Source organism: Hyperolius riggenbachi, chromosome 8 (assembly GCF_040937935.1).
Source record: "Hyperolius riggenbachi isolate aHypRig1 chromosome 8, aHypRig1.pri, whole genome shotgun sequence".
Taxonomy (NCBI): Eukaryota; Metazoa; Chordata; class Amphibia; order Anura; family Hyperoliidae; genus Hyperolius; species Hyperolius riggenbachi.
The window spans coordinates 42,836,623-42,850,056 of NC_090653.1; the positions used below are offsets into that span (position 1 = coordinate 42,836,623).

Genomic DNA, 13,434 nt, shown 5'->3' on the forward strand with positions numbered 1-13,434 from the left:
AGCGATGGGATCTCCATCCGCCCATCCAGCGTCCTGTATCCATGGCTACAGCGGTGCCTCATGTGACCTGTTACATGCTGCCGGGTCACATGAGGCGCCGCTGTAGTCAGAGAGGAAGCAGGACTTCATGTGTGGCTGGTGATCTCATCACTAATCTGCTGAGAGCGGGTGAGTGATGCGGTGCCGGTGGAGCACAAACCAGGCATCCTGGGGATCAGATGCTGTGGACCAGCAGGGAGGCGATGCTGTCTTGGAGAAAGCAGAGGGAGGTAAGCGTAGTGCCAGTGACTGCAATGTACAGCCCGATGGGTCTCTCCTCTCCGGTCTGTCTTTGCACACACACATTTCGGGGGGTGTCCTCACATTGTATTGCTTCAGGTGGCAAAAAGTTTAGAACTGGCCCTGCAAATAGAATAAAATATAAAGAGGGGTGGGGATAGGTGGCCAGGCCTTACTGAAGAGCGTAGGCAGCTGATTGGCTGACCACACTGTGCCTGGAGTGATGTCACACTCTAGGAAATTCTGCCCTTACCTGCTCATGTGATTGGATGACAGAGCAAAGTGAGAAGTATGAGACTGGTAGAGGCAGCTGATCACCTATGTCAGCAGCCAAGCAGTGCACAGAATGCTTTACTGTCAGCCGCTGATATAAGGGGGAGTGGCTTATGAGTTATTTGGCTATTTGAATTGGTCCAGTACATGTCAGAGTCTTTGGAGAATTCTCTTTTTTTAGCGGACTGCATTCTGAAAAGAGCACTTTGGAGTACCCCTGTGGAAGTGAGACTGCATGCTGGAACGGAGGTTCATTATGAAGAATTAATTTTGGTACTGATGTTCTATTTTATCTGAATCACGTGTGCTAGTCGTGTGGTTCTAGAGCTGGATTTGCTCAGCAGTCAGGGCCGGCCCTACCATGGAGCCACATGAAAAGTATGATTCAGGCGGCAAAATGTAGGGGGCAGAGCAGGCCCATGCAGAGTGCACAGTGAAGTTGCTCACCTCTCTAGTAGCCAGCGTCAGACACACATGATCCACTTTCCGCCTGTCGTCATCTGACTCGTCGGCATTGTTATTGCTTTTTGAAATTTTAAGTCATTTTGACGTTTTTAGTTACTTGGTTAGTTACATGAGCTATTTTCTAGGTTTTCTGTAGAGGTTGTGTACTGCCTAAACATACTTACTACCCATCATTCGACATCTCCACCTCAAAAACATATCTCGTCTCTGACCCTTCCTCAGTCAGAACTACTAAAATGCTAGTGGACACCCTCACGATATCTCACCTTGACTACTTCCCCACCCTGCCCTGTGGTCTGCCTACTAAATGACCCAATCTTTTCTAAATTCGGTTGTCTAACTCATTCACCCCTCTTCTTATTCCTCTACTGAGCTTTTCACTGGCTGCCTATTAATCTTAGGATCCTTTTTAAGTTCCTGACTCTAAGCTACAAAGTTCTCCACAATCTTTCCACCCCATAGATCTCCTTGCTAGTTTCCAGATACCTCCCCAACCACAACCTCTGCTCTGCAAACATCCTTCTTCTGTCCTCCACTACATTAATCTCACATTTGTGTATGCAAGACTTCTCATGAGCCTCTCCCCTTCTCTGGAATTTCCTTCCAAAATACATCTGCCACTCTCCAACACTTGAATTTAAAATGCTACTATTCTGAAGAGCATATAATCAAACCTAGGCCATTCCTCTTCAGCCTCTGACCAAGCTTTTCTTCTTGCAGACTAGTATTTAAAATGCAACTCTCTGGATAAACAACTTACGCATTGCCTCACCTCTTATTTCCTCCTAAATGTTTTACATTGTAAGCTCACAAGGGTGCGCTCTCTCCCTTTGTTGTTGAACACTTTGTTAGTCACAATATATTAGGTGCTGTGTGACATTTATGCTGTCTACTGTGTTATGTAACAATTTCTGAACTTTTCTGTACACACGTTTGTATCATTCACTGTTATGCACCATGAAAGATGATGGCGCTAAATAAAACTGAAGGATCCCCTCAGCAAGACTTTAATGCTAAAACCCCCATCATCCTCAATCCCCCTCCCCTCCCCCCCCCCCCTCCGCTTGTGGTTACACCCATGGCCCGCAGACTCATCTATCAGGGACCATTTGACAGGTGCGGCCATCATGATCTGGTCAACTGTATTGGAGATACAGTAAGTAGTTGCCCTCCCCATAGTTAGCACCCCCCTTTCCCCCGCCACCCCATGGTTGCATTATCATGTATAATTGTGTAATATATAATCATGCCTCTGACATAAATCAATTAAAAAAATACAATTATAAGCTATTTACTATAAATAAATGTTATCACTGAGCGAAGATTTGAGCACCCAGTCTTTTCATATTTTAGATTTTGCGAGCCAGTCTACTATTTAGTGAGCTGCAGAATTCTGGTGATTCTGAAGAGGCAGTGACTACTGGGTCTATCCCACGACCAATCAGAGTAGAACAACATTTCTGTTTAACATTCACCAAGCACAACCAGGGCCGGCACTGCCATTAAGGCAAAGGGGGCAAATGCCCAATGTCCCGTGAGTCAGACTATGTCATAGAATTCATGTTTTTCATTACAATCACATACAAAGTTAAAGTCTTTTAGCAATAATTAGATGCTGATACAAGTATAGTTCAGAGGATAGGAAATATCCCAGGAAACAACACAAACTAAGTAAATCACATTTTGAGATTTTTCTGCCATGTAAAAAGGGCACATGTCTCCTGGACCTTTAGAAAAAGTGTCCGCTGGCTCCAAACTGCACTAACTGGCTCCGGAATCCTGCAGTCATCTGTCCACCATAGAGACACCCCTTCCTCTGGTTTAGGTGTTTGGTCTGCAAGCATCTGATTCTTAAGGTGATGCAATGCCCCATGGATTCCTGGATTCTGGTGAAGGGGTGAGGAACGGGTGATGGTGCATACAGGTTTTTTGGATGGACTGCGTTTCTTCTGGGCTGGCAGGAGACGGAAACCCATACTGGGATGAAGGGGGAGTCAGGTAGATATTGTTGCCCAGCTGGTCAGTAGGTGTGCAAGGCACGTCTTTGTTGGGTATTGCCTCCATGGCTGGGGTGGGGCAGAAGCTGGCAGCTGGATTTTGGCAGGTCGGAGACTGGGGATGGTGAGATTCGGAGAGCCAATGAGCATGCGGGGACATCTGTTGTCCTCCAGCTGAGTAGGATCCCTCTGGCACGGTGCAACCTGATGGACAGAAGTGGACTCTCCATGCTCTTTGACCCCATTGGCATCCTGTTATCCCAGATGAGAAGGAGCCACTGCGAACATAAGGAGGACAGTTTCCTCCATAGTTGACCATTGGGTGGTGAGACTGGCAGCAGTTGCTCTCTGGTTGGTTTCCTGGTAGATAGGGTGGTGCTGACACAGGAGGGGCATTGTGGTAACAAGAGCTGCTGAGGTCTATGTGTGGTAAAGGGGCAGGCTTGTGTGGCTCTTTGGCTCTGGGCCGAGGGGTCTTTTTCAGTTGTGGAGCTCCAGTGGCAGGAGCGGCTGGGGTGTTGCGGGTAACTACTTGGCTGCTTTCTTCAAGGAGACGTTGGATGTCTCTGTGCCCTCGCTCTCTAGCTGCATGTCGAGGCTGGTGGCCCACGTGGTCACTGAGGTCCCGATTTGCCTGATGCTCAAGGAGGAGGCGAACCGCTTCATAGCTGCCTTCCCGAGCGGCCAGGAAGAGGGCTGTCTGGTCCTGTTTTGGAGTTCACAAAAAGGATAGGTCATATTAGCAGCAATATTCAACACTAAATATTTTTTTAGATGTGGAAGATATAGCTCACAAATGTAACTTAAAGCGGACCTAAACCCAGAACTTCCTCTCTGCTCTAAAAGATAAGTAACAGCATAATAACCTTTACAGAAAAACATTTCCTTGTCACAGCTCATAGAGCTCATTCAGAGATGCTGCTGCGTAGTTACTTTCTGGTTTGCTAGGAGCACAGAAAGAGTTAAACTCCTGTGTTTACATATAGCCTGTCTGAAGGGCAAACTGTGGCACAGAGCAGACAGAGATGACAGCTCAAATTACAGCAGCTCATTACTAGAAGATAAGAGAGAATTAGACAGGCTGTTATCTCTAACTACAAAACAGGGTGGGTTTATCCGTGTTTTCCTTCTCTCCTGTGGAAGAGTTTAGGTCCTCTTTAATACGAATACATTAATTTATAAATTATAGAGAGCCACAGAGGGAGATGGTGTTTTATAAATAAATAATAATAATACTAATGTCTGGTACACACCACGCAATTTCCCGTCAGATCGACGGGTCGAATCCATAATTCCCAACAGATCCGATCTGATTTCTGATTGTTTTGCTGATCGATTCTGTACAGAAGTGATTGGAAAACGATCAGAAATCAGATCAGAGATGTCAGAAGCTATCGATTTGACCCGTCTGATGGTAAATTGCATGCTGTGTATAAGGCATAACTAAGGCCTCTTTCAGATAGGAGGCTTAACTGCACGCTTGTGGGGAAGTTCAGTGTTCTGTCTGCTGCCCACAAACGCCATTTGGGTGCAGTTAAAATGCAGCGTTGGTAACACCATGCGTCAGCACTTGACATGTGGTGCCGTTGCCTGGTGACAGAGAACCACGACAGGAGAGCAGCTGTCAGGTGGTGAGTTCACCGCCTGTCAGCTGCTTGTATGAAAGAGCCTCTATAGCAGTGTTCCTCAAACTAAGGCCCGCGGGCCGAATGTGGCCCCCCTGAGGATTTATTACCGGTCCCCCACACACAAAATGTATTACTAATAGATGCGGTCAGCTACATCTTTAAATATTGGTGGTCCGCATATAGAATAGCAGTGCTGGCACCACCAATCCACATAGTTACATAGTTACATAGTTACTTTGGTTGAAAAAAGACATACGTCCATCGAGTTCAACCAGTACAAAGTACAACACCAGCCTGCTCCCTCACATATCCCTGTTGATCCAGAGGAAGGCGAAAAAACCCTTACAAGGTAAAAATTCCTTCCCGACTCCAGATGGCAATCAGATAAAATCCCTGGATCAACATCATTGGCATTACCTAGTAATTGTAGCCATGGATGTCATTCAACGCAAGGAAAGCATCTAAGCCCCCTTTAAATGCAGGTATAGAGTTTGCCATAACGACTTCCTGTGGCAATGCATTCCACATCTTAATCACTCTTACTGTAAAGAACCCTTTCCTAAATAAATGGCTAAAACGTTTTTCCTCCATGCGCAGATCATGTCCTCTAGTCCTTTGAGAAGGCCTAGGGACAAAAAGCTCATCCGCCAAGCTATTATATTGCCCTCTGATGTATTTATACATGTTAATTAGATCTCCTCTAAGGCGTCTTTTCTCTAGACTAAATAAACCCAGTTTATCTAACCTTTCTTGGTAAGTGAGACCTTCCATCCCACGTATCAATTTTGTTGCTCGTCTCTGCACCTGCTCTAGAACTGCAATATCTTTTTTGTAATGTGGTGCCCAGAACTGAATTCCATATTCCAGATGTGGCCTTACTAGAGAGTTAAACAGGGGCAATATTATGCTAGCATCTCGAGTTTTTATTTCCCTTTTAATGCATCCCAAAATTTTGTTAGCTTTAGCTGCAGCGGCTTGGCATTGAGTACGATTATTTAACTTGTTGTCGATGAGTACTCCTAAGTCCTTCTCCAAGTTTGATGTCCCCAACTGTATCCCATTTATTTTGTATGGTGTTAGACCATTGGTACGACCAAAATGCATGACTTTACATTTGTCAACATTGAATTTCATCTGCCATGTATGTGCCCATATAGCCATCCTATCCAGATCCTGTTGCAATATAACACTATCTTCCTTAGAGTTGATGATTCTGCACAATTTTGTATCATCTGCAAAAATAGCAACATTGCTCACTACTGTATCCACTAGGTCATTAATAAATAAATTGAAGAGCACTGGACCCAGTACAGACCCCTGTGGGACCCCACTGCTAACAGTCTCCCATTTTGAGTATGATCCATTGACCACAACTCTTTGTTTTCTGTCCATTAGCCAGTTCCCTATCCAAGCACACAGACTCTTCCCCAGTCCTTGCATCCTCATCTTTTGCACCAGACTTTTGTGGGGAACAGTGTCGAAGGCCTTAGCAAAGTCTAAGTATATCACATCTACAGCATTCCCAATATCCATATTAGCATTCACTACCTCATAAAAGCTGAGCATGTTAGTCAAACAGGACCTGTCTTTAGTAAACCCATGTTGATGCTGAGAAATAAGATTATTTTCTACTATGAAGTCATGTATAGTATCTCTTAGTAACCCCTCAAATAGTTTGCATACAACTGATGTTAAGCTTACAGGTCTATAATTTCCTGGATCTGATTTTTTGCCCTTCTTAAATAATGGGAAAACGTGGGCTGTACGCCAATCCACTGGGACTCTGCCAGTTGCAAGAGAGTCACAAAAGATAAGATAAAGGGGTTTATCTATAACTGAACTTAATTCCCTTAGGACCCGAGGATGCATGCCATCCGGGCCAGGTGCCTTGTCTATTTTTAACATGGAAGCCAGAAAGCAGTAATTCGCTGGTTTCCAATCCAACTCCACATCAGGTGACACTGCTGTCCAATTGGAGTGCTGGTTGTCACCTGGGTATGCTTCAATGTCTGGCCCGCAAAGACTTCTACATCATTTTATGTATACTCCGGCCCCCCAGCAGTCTGACGTATGTTGACCCGGCCCTTGACCAAAAATGTTTGGGGACCCCTGCTCTATAGTATTATTTTTAAGAAGAAGAAAAAACAGAATAGCCATTTTTACAATTTTTTTCTACTTATTTTTTTTTTTCAAATTCTTTGAGAAAAATTTTTAGTAACAGTAAAATCATACACAATTTAAATGACAAAGATATCTAGGACAATAACACTTATATCAGTTTAGGTATATTTATACAGGTGTGTACACATAAACCCCCAAATTATCAAGTAGGTTTTCGTTAGACCGAGATAGACTTTCAATGATTTTCTTACTGCGAAAGTATAGGTGTTATGCTAAAACAAAGTGTAACCATTAGTAAACTAAAACAAGGAGGTCCAATCGATCCACAAGGGTGTCAGCATAACAATATATAAGGGTTGATGAGGAATTTAAAGGGAACCAGAGACGAAGCACCCTCATGTATTTTACCATATATATCAGTGGGAGCATTAGAGAAAACACCTACCTTGCTCTCTGTTTCATTCTGCACTGCACAGCTTGCTTCTTATCAGCCCTGATAAAATCCCCAACTGAGCATTCAGTCTGGCTTTGCTCAGGAATATTTATAGCTCAGTCCATGTTCTCTCATGTCTTTTCAAGTCCAAGCCTGCCCCCTGCTGGCTCTGCTCAGGAATCATTATAGCTGAGTCATTGTAGCAAAGCCGGACTGAATGCTCAGTCGGGGATTGTATGAGGTCTAATAAGAAACAAGCTGTGCAGTGCAGAATGAGACAGAGAGCATGGTAGGTGTTTTCTCTAATGTCCCCACTGATCTATATGGTAAAATACATGAGGGTGCTTCGTCTCTGGTTCACTTTAAGGAGGACAAACACCAAGGGCTACAGATCCGTAGAAGGGAGTGGAAACAGTTAACCATATTGTTGGGGGGATCAAGCTTGTGATAACCTGGTTTTAAATTCTTCGGATTCCCTGTAAACAGACCATAGGGCCCATGTCTTAGTATAATGTTCTGATTTACCAAGGAGAGCGAGTCTCTCACTTTCTAGGTTTTGAATCGTGTCAATTTCCTGTACCAGTCTGCTGAGAAAGAGTATCTTGTCTGTGCCCCATAGTCACACTAGTACAGTTTTAGCAGCATTCAGAATGTGTCTAACTACTGAATGTTTCTATGACTTCATATGCCAATGGTGCATATGCAGAAGGGAAAAGGGACAAGTGAAGGGCCTACTTATTATTTTAATGGAAATCAAATGACTGTGTTAGTGGGAAAGTAGGGTTATCCAGACAATCCCCTACTTACAAACAACTTGAGTTACATTTTAGAGATACAAACATTGTCTTCCTGTACAAATCATACAATACTGGTTTGTTATTACATATTTTTTGTTATTACAACTTTGTATTAACCTCCTCGGCGTTCTATTGAGATCGCCAGGGAGGCTGCGGGAGGGTTTTTTTTAATTAAAAAAGCCCACTAGAGGGCGCTCCGGAGGCGTTCTTCCGATCGCCTCCGGCGCCCATAATAAACAAGGAAGGCCGCAATGAACTTTTTGTTCCGGCTGCGCAGGGCTCAGGCGGCTAGGGGGGCCCTCTTTCACCGCTGCTCGCGGCGAATCGCCGCAGAGCGGCGGCGATCAGGCAGCACACGCGGCTGGCAAAGTGCCGGCTGCGTGTGCTGCACTTTATTTGATAGAAATCGGCCCAGCAGGGCCTGAGCGGCAGCCTCCGGCGGTGATGGACGAGCTGAGCTCGTCCATACCGCTCAGGAGGTTAACTGTTGTAACTTGTAAGTAGTTTAAAACACTTTAGTTTCAAAGTCCTTTTTATTAGGTGTCATCAGAGGTCATAAAAAGACATAAAGAACCATCAAGTAGTACAAGATAACGTAGTCATACATCACATGAAGTCATAATTAGCAAAATCAGGGTTGACAGTTTCCAGACATGCAAAAGACCAAAATAATCATTAAAGAAGGCGGGCTGGGGCTCTTCAAGTGTTACATAACATCTATTACGACAGGATAAAGCGGGGTTATAGCTGAGAAACGTAGTAATAAGGGGTTGATGGAGTCCTTTTGACAAAAAAGTTGACCTGTCGGGATCCCAGCCTATACAACTGAAGGGTCTGGTATTATTGACTAAGTGGTGTACAGGTTAAAACATAAAAACACCAAAAGGTTTAACAGGAGAAAAATTTAACTGCTCACGCTGGGACACAGAGGATTTTTTGTCTCTACCGGGTTCTGCTCAATAGTAGAAAGGATTACAGTGCTTGCAAGGCGTTCTGGACCCCTAGGGGTGAGTTCATCTGAATCCATGGGTGCCATATTTTTTCAAAGTGGTGAGTCCTGTCCCAGAGATTGGCTTTAATCTTTTCGTTAATCATAGTGGTATGGATACGAGCAAGTATGCATTGAAAAGATAGAGTCTGCTTGAGCCACTGCGAAGCAATATAAGTTTTGGTAGCATTCATAATAAACTGTATGAGTTTGTGTTGGGAATGGGGCATCTTTTCAGGTTGTAAGCCCAGAAGGCATATGGCTGGGTCAGTTCGCAGGTGGAGTGAGAGCGTTGAGTTAATTTTGTTTACTACTCTCCTCCATAGTTTGGCCACAAAGGGACAGGACCACCATATATGGTAGGTTGAACCTGTGTTGGTACAACCTCTAAAACATAGAGCTGATCTATCAGGGTTGAACGCATGAAGTCTCTGTGGGACCAGGTGTGACCTGTGCAATACTCTCAGGGCAACCTCCATGTCAGTTACACATAAGCTGCCTTTTGATAAGGTATCAAAGCTTTGGGCCCATTGGTCATCGGAGAACGTTATGCCAATGTCTGCTTCCCAGTCTTCTTGAAAGCGAAATTTAGAGCTCAAAGGGTTGGTGTTGAAAATAGTGTATAGTAAGGATAAAGTACCCTTACGTAATGGATCAGTGAGGCATAGGAGTTCAAAGGAGGTTGCCCTGATTTCTTGCCCAGGCCTGGCTAATGAAGCAATAAAGTGGTAAAGCTGATGTGCCCTAAAGAGTTCAGCAACAGGTAGGTTATGGAGTTCAATAAGTACTCGTTTTGTAGGGAGTATACCTTTCATGAGTGTCCTGTGCAGACATGTTAGTTCCCTCTGGGCCCACCATTTGAATAGTGCTGCGTCCTGCCCTGCTGGAAAGTCTGGGTTGCCCAAGAATTGTATCAGCCGTGATGGCCTTGATTAAAGGGAGTATTTAAACCGGACTCTCTTCCAGATCCTCAGGGAATGTTGGGTGTAGGGAGACACTGAGCTACCTAATGTGGAACCCACAGAATTCGACCACAAGACCCCTTTCCAACTTATGGGATATAGCAGGCTATTTTCCAGATCTACCCAACGAGGGGTGTGAGCCCCTGCGTAGAGCGAGGGAAGCATTGCCAATTGTGCCGCGAGATAATACTTGTGGAGGTTTGGGACGGAGAGACCTCACTCTTTTTTATGAAGCAGCATCATGCTTTGTTTAATTCTAGGTTTCTTGTTAGCCCAAATGAATTAAAAAATCTGGGACTGAAGAGGAGCCAGAGATCTCTTGGGAACATCTATAGGGAGTGTACGGAAATAATACATGATTTTGGGTAAAAGGGTCATCTTTACAGCAGTGACTCTACCTGCCCATGAAATATTATGATTGGCCCAAGAAAGCAAGAGGTTGTGGAGAGATTTAAATAGGGGGTGGTAGTTCCACTTAAAGGTTTGTGATGTATCATGTGGGATATGGACCCCTAGGTATTTAATGTAGTGAGGTTGATTTTTAAATTTAAAGATACTACTAATATAATCACCCATACCCCTGGGGAAGTTGCTGAACATTGCCTCAGATTTGTCATAGTTCAGAGCCAAACCTGACAGCGCTTCAAACTGCTTAAGTAGCTTTAGTAAGTTTGGGATGGAAACAGCATGATTAGTAAGGGTTAGTAGCACATCGTCAGCAAATAAGCTTAGTTTGTATTCTGTTTTGCCAATTTTGTAACCTTGGATGTCAGGATTGTGGCGTATCGCTACTGCCAGAGGCTCCATAACCATGGCAAAAATGGCCGGCGACAGGGGGCAGCCTTGACGCGTGCCCCTTTGGATATTTATGGGAGTAGATGAGGTGTTGGGTAGTTTCAGGCGGGCTTGGGGGGATGAGTAAAGTTGTCTAATCAAGTGGGCAAAGGGCCCGGAGATGCCTGCCCTAGCCAAGACCTCCAACAAAAATGACCATGAAATGGTATCGAAGGCCTTTTCAATGTCTAAGGCAAGGGTAACCAATTGCTGGCCTGTTTGGGATGCATGATGTAGTATGTTAAGGGTTTTACGAATGTTGTCTGAAGCTTGCCTGTGTGGTATAAAGCCCACCTGGTCACGCTGGATTAAGGATGGTAAAAGGGCATTAAGTCGGACAGCGAGGATGCTAGTTAAAATTTTATAATCTTGGTTGAGGAGGGCTATGGGCCGGTAGTTTTTGGTATTTAAGGGGTCCCTGCCTTCCTTAGGGATGATAGAGATGTGGGCGTCAAGAAATTCAGGATAGCTTAAGGGTTTGACTCTTAGTGTATTGAAGCATTTCGTTAGGTAGGGAGTTAAAGTAGCTGAGAACTTTTTGTAGTACAAGGCACTAAGACCGTCTGGGCCTGGAGATTTGTGGAGTTTAAGCTTTTTAATAACATCCTCAACTTCCTCCTCTGAGAAGGCTTTATTTAGGGACTTAGAGGCATCCGGAGTAAGGGTGGGTAGATTCAAGGAAGCTAGAAATTCTTGTATGTTGCCCCGCGAGGCTGTGGGTTTATTGCTATATAAAGTAGTATAATACTTATGGAAGGCTTCATAAATTGAGTCCGGGTTGCTTGTGATTGTGCCCAAGGGTGTCCTAATTTTATATATGGTGTTAATTTTTTGTTGATTTCTAAGCTTTCTGGCAAGCCATGAGTCCGGCTTGTTGACATATCGGTAGTAGCTTGCTTTAGTAAATCTTAGCATTTTCTCTGCTGATTTTGCCAGAAGGACATCTAACTGGGCCCTGGTATCTCTGATTTGTTTAAGAATAAAAAGGGTGGGGTTTTGTTGGTGGATACTTTGGAGGCGAAGGAGCTTGTAACGAAGGTTATCAAGCTCTTCAAGTGAACGTTTCTTAACGGTACAGGCTGTTTTTATCAGGAAGCCCCTGATGACAGCTTTATGGGCCATCCAGAGGGTTACAGGTGATATATCATCCACATCATTGGAGGAAAAGTAATGATTTAAATGCTCTGCTATATCTTGCCTGGTGGATTGATTAACAACCAAGGACTCATTAAGTCTCCACCAAGGCCGCTGAAGAGGTTTGGTGTGAAGATCTATGCTAAAGAGGAGGATGTCGTGGTCTGAGAGGCTGGTGGGTATGTGCCTTAGGTACTGAAGTGAGGGGGCCAGGGATGAGGTCACTAGAACATGATCTATTTTGGCATAAGTGTTGTGGATTTCAGAAAAATTAGTGTATCCCCTTTTGTTGTCGTAGAGCTCCCGCCAGGCATCGACAAGGAAGTTATTTTCTAGTAGCCTGGAGAGGGCAGCACGTTGCTTTTTAGAGAGTTTATCAGTAGAGGGCTTAGACTTGTCTAGCTTTTCGTTCAAAGTGAAATTGAAGTCCCCACACCTCACGAAAATGGTGTTGGGGCCAATCTCAAGTTTTTTTTGTAGGTCACAAAAGGTACGAAAGGCCTTTTCAGGTGGTAGGTAGCTATTAATCAGGTAGAGGTTTTTGTTGTTTAAGGTTCCCTTAATAGAAACGAAGCGCCCCTCTGAGTCTAGGTCAACTGTTTCTACAACTAGAGGGAGTGTGTTCGTTATAAAGATGGAGGTCCCTCTATGCTTTTTAGTAGCCTGGGAGTGATAAAAGGTCAGGTAGTGTTTATGGAAATAACGTGGGCACGAATTGGCAGTAAAATGTGTCTCCTGCAAGCATATAAGGTCTGGTTTGTGTCGGAGTAGGGTTATGAAGGTTTTCCTTCGCTTACTAGGGGAATTAAGTCCCCTTATATTAAGAGAGACTATCCTCAGGGAGTCCATGGTGTGATAAGAAAGTGTTCAGCCAAGTGAGCAGAAATAAGCAGTGTCCCAGCATGAGCAGGAATAAAAGGGTAACAAAACAATAATAATACAAACATCAAGTTTAAAACACTTTAAATTGGAAACAACTAATAAACAAAGTTTATACTGTAATGTCCAAACCCAGAGTTGTCTGAAAGTAAATCATTTATCCACGTTTAACACAGACAGGACTCAATTTACAATCTCTCGGAACAGAACCTGTTTGTAAGAAGGAGACCGCTTGTATTAAGATTAGTGTGAGGGAAGGGCTTGAGTTGGCATTAATGTTAGGGTTAGTGCAACAATCTGTGTGAGGAAAATGTAAAAGTGGACCCAAACCAAACATTTTTTTAATTAAAAATATTTAGTTGCACCACTCTGACACATACAAAGATAAATAAACACTCCTTCCAGCCTATGATCATCTCAGTGCATACTTTTCACCCTTCTCTTTCTATAACTAGGGTTATACAGGTGGCAGCCATTAGCAATTCCTCCTTTGCCGGACACCATCTACTCCACCAGTCTGCCGTATTCTGTCCCGGCAATATGAAAGGAAGGGAGGGGTTCCTCCAATAAATGTAAAATATTTTATATTTGTCATCATGCAGCTGAAAAAAGGCTGCTATTTATTATTATAATTTAGAAAATAG

The 13,434-nt window shown here is 43.9% G+C and overlaps 1 protein-coding gene across 1 annotated transcript in view; it reads right to left on the reverse strand.

The window, feature by feature from the left end:
- Positions 1 to 2,693: 2,693 nt before the first annotated feature.
- The window catches only part of NOTCH4 (notch receptor 4), a 174,381-nt gene continuing 163,640 nt past the window's right edge, over positions 2,694 to 13,434 (reverse strand). Inside the window, exon 33 of the mRNA XM_068250322.1 lies at positions 2,694 to 3,720. Coding sequence (XP_068106423.1) covers positions 2,869 to 3,720 — 852 coding nt within the window. The 3' untranslated portion in view covers positions 2,694 to 2,868. The remainder of the gene's footprint in view (positions 3,721 to 13,434) is intronic.